General features: G+C 44.2%; 1 protein-coding gene across 1 annotated transcript; it reads left to right on the top strand.

The window, feature by feature from the left end:
* The first annotated feature begins 32 nt into the window (after nucleotides 1–32).
* serinc4 (serine incorporator 4) lies at nucleotides 33–9905 on the top strand. Its single transcript, XM_029846215.1, has 11 exons — nucleotides 33–473; nucleotides 2653–2820; nucleotides 2933–3111; nucleotides 3714–3793; nucleotides 4193–4286; nucleotides 5720–5931; nucleotides 6441–6536; nucleotides 8231–8357; nucleotides 8440–8552; nucleotides 8643–8796; nucleotides 8888–9905. Exons 1-11 carry the CDS (start codon nucleotides 354–356, stop codon nucleotides 9093–9095), a joined length of 1551 nt encoding a protein of 516 aa, XP_029702075.1. The 5' UTR covers nucleotides 33–353; the 3' UTR covers nucleotides 9096–9905.
* Nucleotides 9906–9968: the final 63 nt, after the last annotated feature.

Below are 9968 nucleotides of genomic sequence, written 5' to 3'. Positions count from 1 at the left end.
CTGGGCATTCACCACCACCTCTCCCTCTTTTCTGGCAGCACCCACCAGAGTCACAGAGCCAAAGCACGCAGGATGTGGGCAACAAAACAACCTGTTCCCCAGTGAGGGTGGACTGAAAGCAGCCGAAACGGTTCTCATGCCGAGGGCCTTGGCTGCAGCCAACTCCTCCGGACTAAATTCATTGTTAATCCAGCATAAGGAGGACACGGAAGGGATAACCTGCAGGACTTTAAGCTCTTACTTTTTCTTCCTACCCATTTTTCTGAGCAGAGCAGTTGGTGGAAGTTTGGTCGAGGCCATTTTGAAGATGTGAATTTTCCATCTTTGGCCAAACCTGTTTGTGCTGGAAGTTTATGGCCAAATGTAGAGTGGTGGTAGCCGAGGAGAAGCAGGTTAGAGGCACGATGTCGGCCACTCAGGGGATGAACCGCAGTGGCATGTACAACTACTTCCTCAACATGGTGGCCTATCAGGTGAGAGGTGCTCGTAACGGCGGCCCTTTTACATCAGATCTGATACGGAAAAAGATTTTTTGGTTTGTTTTTGGGGGTTATTTCTTGATCGAAGACACATTGGAATTTGCAATAAACCCATTACTGTCAATTATTACCACATCTCAGTCGAACAGGAGGAAATATTTCACATCACTTTGCTGCTGCAGGACTGTGAAAATCACTGTTTTCTCCCTGACTGAAAATTATAATAATCCTGTGAAATATTTGGTCAAATATTTAAGATTTTTATCACTGTATGCAAAATAAATTCAGTATTTAGTCAAATGTATCGTGCAAAACAGAGTGAATACATCCGCTGGTGTCATTCCTGCAACATCTTGAAGCAAAAGAAAACAACAATACTTCCCAGCATGGTGAAAGTTCCATTTGACCTTATCAGTATATCAGTGTTGCGTTCAGATAAAGCCCTGCTGCTTTATTTCCCACCTCTGGGTGATGATCAATGTAATGAGAGACAGAGAGGTCAAAGCACCTCTGTTGCCTCCTGCTGATGTGTTGCAGGAAGTGAATAAGACCCTCAGCCTTTTATTTAAAAAGCAAAAATGTAAAACATTCTGATAATGAACTCTCTTAAATGAGTGCTGGATGTTTATGTTCTGCCTCAGCCTTGAATTGAAGTTATTTGCTGGATACTTTCTTGTGTTTGTGGACAAGCTGCTAGTTTTAGTTTGCAGGGTTTATGTTGAATCACAGAGTTGCTAACATGACTGAACGATAATATGAGCAACCTCAGTTTGAGTCATCGGGTTTGACCACCATAAGCAGGCATTTGTGCTGTCCTTTTTTTGAGCTACTGTTCGTGATTGAAGTTCTATTTTTATCCATTTGTTCACTAAATGAGATGATGGTGCATAATCTCTGCATCATCCGTCAGATTATATTGTGTCCTGCTGCTGCACATGAGGTAGACAGCATGAACAGATCTGCTGTACCTGCAGCAACCTGTCTCCAGAATATTGTTATTTCTGTTGCAATCCCACTGAAACTGAAAGCATCACTTAACATAGAGCAGAAAAATAGGCCCGTTTGCTGGACTGAAGGCTTTTCATGACTGTGAGGATGCAGCGGAAACTCTAGACTTTGCTGACTCCAGAGTTTGCTGAGGCAACAGACAGCTCGACTGCATCTTAACCATCGCCCTGTGCAGCTCTGATTTGTCAGTCAGAAAATGCCAAAAATTGTTGGACAAAATGACCTTTGAATGTCTTCAGACAGCTTAGATATAAAGTCCAAACTAGTCAGCAGGCAAAAAGCCCAAAGGACATTTGAATGTGACGGAATTTGGTGCAATTGTTAATTTTGTCTGTATTTTACACATAACAGTATCAGACATGTAAATATAAAAGAAATGTTTGTTTAATTTATGCCTCACCAACTCTTGAATTGAACCTTTTTCCCATGGATACAGTCTCACCGATTCAACCTGACTCAACAACTACAAAGCAAAAATGTTTCTCATAGACACAGTTCCAGAAAGGTTCCTGATAATACCGGTCGGTGCTGTCGACCGCTTCTACCTCACATATGCAGTATGTGTGGATGTAATGAGGCTTCACCTTTTGATGATTGCTTCACCTTAAAATACCTATAGCCTGAATGTCCCCCTTCCTTAAAGGAAAGGTGGCCACAATATAACGTATATCCTGGTGATTGTACATGACAGGACCATGTCCTGATGGGAATAAAGAGCACCTGGAACTGGACAACTGCACGTGTGTAATGAACTGAATGACTTAGGAAATGGAACATGAATATGGTCTCGTTGAATATGGTCTCGGTTATGTTCACAGAATATGTTATCATGGTACCTGAGCATCATCAGTCATTTTTGTGTATTTAAAGTCTGATACATGCTGGGACAGTTTCATATATATGGAGCTTCATAAGGTGACGTCTATGTCTGCATGCAGGCACAGTTATGAGTCTCATGCACCGTTTTAAAGGTACATTTGCAGCAGTTTCATCCTTGCGTGTGCACATAAACACAAATTGATGTGTGTTTCCTGTTCACAGAGGTTGCTCATTGCTGCTTTATCTGCTTTTATGTGGATGCTTTGTGCACATTTTCACTGGTTTACCTGGAATGGTGGCCGTGCGGCCTTGTCCTTCCCCCTCTCCTCTCCTCTCCTCTCCTCAGATATGCTGTTGTTGTGGACCAGCGCCGTGCTCGCTCTGCTGTGCCTTCTGCCCGCCGGTCAAATCGTCCACCAGTACGCGGGTGATGTACACCCTGTTCCACATCATGAGCTGTGCTGTTTCCTGCCTAATGCTCTCACGCACCGTCTCTGAGCTCGTCAGGGAGAACGTGAGCACTGAACCAAAACACCTAAATTCCCCTAATCTCCGAAAAAGACAGACTATAATCTTAAAGGATGGTGCAGATATTTTTATTGTGTGTGTCTGCATATTTTTTCCAGGTGCCTTTCTTTAACGTGGTGTGTGACCAGGCGCATGGCGGTGGTCACTGTGAGATGCTTGTTGGATACTCAGCAGTTTACCGAGTGTGTTTTGGCACTTCCTGTTTCTACCTGATGCTGGCGATCTTCCTCATAGATGTGAAGTCCAGTCAGGACTTTAGAGCGCTCATCCACAACGGGTCAGTTCCATCCCTCCATCTACCCGACTGCAATTCCTGTATTTTTGTATGTTTATTCACTACATCTCACTCTTAAATATGACTTTGACACATTTGTGGAATCACAAGGATGCAACATTCTCCTCCTCATCATCATCTTCAACAGCAGCAACAACAACAATCCGCTGTCTCATTCCCAGAACATCTTAAATTAGCCGTCTGTTTTCTCCTGTGCTGTCTCTCACTTGAGCTGCTGGTCTATTTAAAGCCCCTCACCTGTCACACTTTCCATTGCGCCGCTGTAGATTAGAGCCTGACATTGCTCAGATTAGGATCTGACAGGCTGGACTAGATTTTTCTCTGGAATAAATCCACTCACTGAGTCCATCAACTGCTACAATCAGAATCATGACCCAGAGGCCTGTTGGAACCTTGACGATCCAGATTCATACAGTGATGCAGAAACTGATAGCAGTTTTGCTCCAACACCAGTGTTATGGCTTAATCATTTTAATGATTTAAAAGAGTGATATAATCTTTATCTGTTGGGTTTTTTTTTTAGTTTAACACTGATGCATGTAAAACTTCAGTTTGAATTAAGTTCTTTGGAAATATCTCGACAGCTTCTGGTTTCTAAAGTTAATCACCCTGCTTGGAATGTGCACTGCTGCCTTCTTCATCCCAACAGAGTCCTTCCTCCACGGTGAGAAACTGCACCCTGTGAGTTTGTGTGCTCTTATTTGATTTTAATGTGATAAACTGGATGGATGGATGGATGGATGGATGGATGGATGGATGGATGGATGGATGGATGGATGGATGGATGGATGGATGGATGGATGGATGGATGGATGGATGGAATTACGCACATACTTAGCAACAGTTCGACCTATAGTCCGCTAGGGGGCAGACGAGTCCTGAAATCTATCGCGTTGCCTCGCAGCTGTGAATTATTGCACCATAAATCTCTTCTGTTTTTTTTTTTTTTTTGGAGCATTAATCTGGCTCCCAATACAACCCTGATATCAGACTTCTTTGTGATTTACAACCTGCCTCAGCCCACCAATACAAATCATTTCACTGTTTTTCTTCTTTGTCTCAGCCTGGCATTATGTTGGTGTAGTGGGAGGATTTGCCTTCATCCTAATCCAGCTCATCCTCATCACTGCTTTTGCACACACCTGGAACAAGAACTGGTGAGTGAGCAAGCAAAAATGATTATACTCCATATTATGTTCAATCATGACAAACCATGACACAAAAACCTTTAGGACTAACTTCTTCTGTCACCTGTGTCCACACACACGTCCCTGACCTCAGCGACCAGCTTCTGACCTCTTCACCGCTCTTTTTTTGGCTCAGTGGGAATAAATCCTTGCAGCTGATCACCACATCTGGTGGGAAAACTGAAACCAGCAGCAGCAGATAACTTTGGGGTGACGTTTTTAGAGTCACACATGGGCACGAGGTTTCTTTGTCCTCACATTTCTGGCCTCGTCATCTGAGTGATTTCATCACATTGTTGCAAATAACAACAGGCTGGAACTTTGTACTGTACTTAATTAGATTGTTATATATTTTTATATACAAAGTTCGGCCAGTCCAGAACTTTGTGGCCCGGACAACAAAAAGGATCTTTCTCTGTTTTTACTCCTGAGAATTATTAACAGGCTGTGGCTGGAGGATGTTGTGCTGCATCCTTGCATCACACTGATCCCATCAGATGTTAAATATTGTCTGGAAAAAGAGCGTTCGGGATGCGTTCGTCTTCATCTGTCAGGTTGCGTAAATCACAAACAACCACCAGAACTGTGCCTCATTCGCTCTTTCTCATTTTGTTTGTGACGTCCACAGCTCCCAGCTGATCAATAGATGACACAATTACAGCCACTTCCTTTAGTTGGTCTTCATCAGTTGCCTACTGGTCAATGTTCCCTGTCTACATTTTTCCATCGTGGCCCCACCAGACCGCTCCTCTACCAGCCGGCACAACCCAGATATTATTTACTGCATCCAGCTGTTTGCTGTTGCACCATCAGTCTGAAGTGGTCTAAAGAGGATCCATTCACCCGGGATGTTTTACAGATCTAAAAAAAAAATCCTCTACAGTGAAGAAATATTAAAGGATTGAAGGGAGTAATCTGTCTGCGTCTCCTTTGCGTGGGTACGGCGCCACTACAAAGTCATCACGTGCGCGGTAATCCAACTGGTTTGCTGCAACATGCACAAGAATGTCCCTGCAAGTTTTCAGTTCCAGGACATTACTCATAACGCCAGTGTCAAGGAGAGACAGTCAAAAACAGCGCAACTGATTCGAGGATAAAAGATCATATGACATCTTTGCTACTGCCACTGTGTTTGAGCTACGTTAGAACATCATCTACCTTTGGAACGGTGTTTGGACACACAGACCTGTCCACTGCAACCTTCTGTTAAAGGAAGAGGCAAAGAGGAACCTGCGGAGCAGTCGTCTGCCATTAAGTCTTCGTACAGCTGCAGGACGTCAGGAGAATCAGGAGTGAATTTGATTCATCCTGTCTGCACACAGTTTTTCAAACAGATTTTCAAAGTAAAAGCACGAGAGGCAGAGGACTTGTAAATCAAGATGTTTTTGCCTGATGTCCTTCAGGTTAACTGGAGCGGCAGAAAACAAGCGCTGGTATCTGGCTGTGATGTGCGCCACCCTCTTCTTCTACACTATCGCCACCATGGCCTTCACCTTCATGTACAAGTACTACACACACCCCATCGCCTGCCACTTTAACAAGGCCCTGCTGTGGATCAACCTGGGGCTCTGCGGCCTCATGTCCTTCATTGCTGTCACACCGTGCGTGAAGCAGAGTAAGTTGATGAAACACGTTTGCACATCTGTCATCGATGTTCAGCAGTGAAATAACACTTAGTCCACCTCTGCAAACACTCCCCCCCCCCCTCAAACAGCACTGCCTCTGATAATGATTAGATGTGAGCTAATATTATGTTCCTTTAAAAAGCAAATGTTAAAACCAGGCCGGATTTGCCCGCACATGCCTGCTTTTTATGACCAAAAACATACAGAACCGCACAGTAGTAGATGTATTTATCCAGGTATTCTCCAGCACAGAGTGAAGTTTTGGCATGTTGTGCTGCAGGATTTTTAAATGTCAGTTGACAAAAAACATCTTAGTTTTATGTTTAAAATCAATAATTCAATGTTATTTTCCAGCACTCTTATCTGCCACACATGCTGCAGCTTTTCTATTCTTAATCATAATGTGTGTGTGTGTGTGTGTGTGTGTGTGTGTGCGTGCGTGTGTGTGTGTGTGTGTGTGTGTGTGTGTGTGTGTGTGTGTGTGTGTGTGTGTCTACAGAGCAGCCTCGTTCAGGCCTCCTTCAGGCATCCATTATCAGCTGTTATGTCATGTACCTGACCTTCTCTGCGCTGTCCAGCCGCCCACCAGAGAAAGGTATGCCAACTCTTCACACACACACAAACACACACTGAGACAGCAGGTTTACCTGCGTATCTTACTGGTTTGCTCCCAGTTTTACTTGCATGTCTCCAGAGGGAGGATTGATCACAGTCACTTTCTATCTGGTCATGATAACATCTGACCTGCATTTGCTTACTCACATCAGAGTACATCAGAGAAGAAGAGAGGGACAAAACTTTCATGATTTCGCTTTAATTGCCTCATAATGGCCAAGGTGAGACACAGGGCCTCCTCACCTCTGAGTTCAGAGGTGTGATCAAGGGTTTACATCTTGACGCAGATACAGACTCACCGCCGGTGATGCGAGGTGTTCGGACATGCTGTCTGCTGTCCTGTGAGTCAAGACATTCATCTGACATTCCTCTTGGATGCATTGATGGTCAGAGGGGCAAGGAATATAGTCACGCATAGGACAGAGGTCATTGGCTGTTTTTCTTAGAGTCATCTGCTTTAATAACCTTAAAAACAGCCAAAAAAAATTTGATGCAAAAAAGCACATATTTATCATATATGTTAGACTGTCTGCTGGAGTATTTTCCATCATCTGATCAAGACATGTGACCACAGAACTGGTTTTGCTGGGCGGGGTAATCCACTATTATACTATAGATTACATCTGTAGTGTAATAGTTTTATTTTTAAATTTAGGACCACATGTAAAGTTCTGCTTCCTTTCAAAGTCACTTTGAATCACTTTTCTGTAATTTTGTATACAAGATGAATTGGTTTTCTGTTTGTGTTCTGCTTTTGTTTTGGTACTTTATTCTGCTACCTTGTCATTGATGGACAGTGTTTCATAGAAACTGAGTATGTCTGTGTGAATGTACAGTATGAGTGTGCACTGTGTGTGTGTGTGTGTGTGTGTGTGCGTGTGTGTGTGTGTGTGTGTGTGTGTGTGTGTGTGTCTGTGTGTCCTAAGGGCAGTGCAGAACTTTGTAGCAACTTGTTGAGGAAATATGCGCTCAGGGTCTGTTATAAAAACACCTTTTCAACGACAGTGAAGTGCTCGGTGTCACACAACAAACACACACATGAACAGTCCGCTCTGTAATATTAAATTTCCACCTACTGGTTCCTTTCTCAGATGCTTTAATTCAAGGGTTCAGCACTTGTCACTTTAACACGTCCAGGCTTGCGCGCGCCACACACACGCCAGCCCACGTGTGTGTTCGTGTGCGTGTGTGTAAGACAAATAGATCCATCCTCATTACTATTTCAAAAGGTCCTGGTCTCCAAAGTCTGTCCCTGGAAGGCTCAGTCTGTTCTGTGACCTCACTATCATGCAAACACACACACACTCACACACAGACGCGCACACACACACAGACGCGCACACACACACACACACACACACACACACTGTCAAAAGTCAAAGGCATAACAATTACTGTATGTGTGTTTGTGTGTGTGTGTGTGTGAGAGAGAGGGAGAAACAGCAGGCTGTATTTAGCCAATGTTTTCTCTGAGCTCATGTCGTCAGTAATCACTAAAGAAATGAGTTTCAGAGGAAATGAAATGATGGGGAACAAAACCCCTTGTGGTGCTGACTACTAAAGGTCATCTGTCACACATTTAAATATCTTAAAGACTTGTTTAAGAAAGTCCGTTTTCTTGTCGCCAGTTCCTTCCTCCGGTGATGGTGAACATGTTGTGGTTTTCTGTCTCAGTGGTGTATCAGGGCATGAACATGACCGTCTGTTACCCCAGCGTGGGTCAGGACGGCATCCAGAACGAGGGCAACGCCGTGGCCATCATCGGAGCCGCCATCATGTACTGTTGCGTCCTGTTTGCCTGGTGAGCCCATGATGTCATCGCTGACTTTCCTGACAGTTCGAGGTTAAAAAACAAACCACCAGCTTTTTCTGTATCCCTGCAGCAATGAAGCGTCCTACCTGGCAGAGGTGTTTGGCCCCTTCTGGATGATCAAAGTTTACCGCTATGAGTTCCAGAAAGCCACCTGCTGCTTCTGCTGCCCCGAGGAAGAGGAAGGTTTGTACGAGCTGCTGCTGCCACACTGACCTCCTTCAAGACGTCCGAATAATTACAAGAGTTCTGATTTTCTAAATGTATCCTTCTCAGTTGAGGAGGAGTTTGTGATGGACGACGACAACAAAGGCTGTCAGAAGGTGATTCATAACGAGACCCAGAGGGTGGCGTACAGCTACTTCTTCTTCCACTTTGTCTTCTTCTTGGCTTCGTTGTACGTCATGATGACGCTCACTAACTGGTTCAGGTTAGTTAACCACACCCTCTTGCTTCCATACATACTAAAGTTAAGATGCTGTTGAGTTCAAACCAAAAAATCCAATGAATGATTGCTGCAGTTACGAATCAGCCGTGTTGGAGACCACCTTCACCCACGGCAGCTGGTCTACCTTCTGGGTGAAGATGTCATCCTGCTGGGCTTGTGTCATCCTCTACCTGTGGCTGCTCCTGGGTCCTCTCTGCAGCTGTCACTCCGAGTCCAGACCTCGGCGCTCACGCATCAAACGTCGCTCGGCGTCCTGCCGCCATGTTTCCGTCAGCGTATGACACACTCTGTCTGTGGTCAGGGGATTCCACTCCCCGCCTCTCAAGAGGATTCACGGAGGCCGCCGGGGTCGTGGGGTTGAAAAGACTCGCAGTGCTCTGCGACCCGAGCGATTGGAGAGCTCGGCAGATCGGACCCAGGCCCAACATCACCGTGTGGACGTCATGAAATGAAGCCACTGGTGGGAACCTGAACGAGGTCATTTGCCAAAGGGATCAGAAGGGGTGAAGACCCGCTCTCTAAAGTGTGCGAGTTACAGGATGTAGACATAAACATGGAAAGATTTATTAAGTGTAACGGTAATATAATTTTCACTTTCTTAGACTTTAACCCCATATTAGATGTTTTATAGTTATTTGGTGTAATATAGTAGTACAACATCTCAAACACACCAATTTACTTCATCTGCAGCTGATCATTTTGGCTTTGAACAAATTTTTCTGAGAGCTGGAAGTGTTTAGTGTTTTATTTCCCTTAAACTCATATATTATATTTTATATTTCATTTTGTACTGCAGAGTAAACAATAGTGGTTATGTGTGAGTTTAAATTGCAGCTGGACATGTTTTACATGCCCCCCCCAACACAGATGTGGGTGATTCTGATTTGACCCGATAAACCAAAAACATTTTCTAGCTCTGCACAGCAGTGTTTATCTTGCAGGCCCCTGTCAGAAGGTGAGTTAAAAAAAAAATCCCTGCAGGGTTAAATGGATCGTATTAGAATGCGTAATTGTTTGCACTTGCTGTAAACAATTTCCATCACTGGCCTCAGGAGAAATTTAGCTGGTGAGTGACTAAGAGTGACCAGCAGGTGAATCAGAAAGCAAGGGTGAAGAAATCTGTTCAAGATGGAACAAAATCTACAAATCCAGGC

The sequence above is a fragment of the Takifugu rubripes genome, chromosome 13, assembly GCF_901000725.2.
Source record: "Takifugu rubripes chromosome 13, fTakRub1.2, whole genome shotgun sequence".
Taxonomy (NCBI): Eukaryota; Metazoa; Chordata; class Actinopteri; order Tetraodontiformes; family Tetraodontidae; genus Takifugu; species Takifugu rubripes.
The sequence above is the reverse complement of the archived record's forward strand: the minus strand, read 5'-3'. Positions and strand labels throughout refer to the sequence as shown.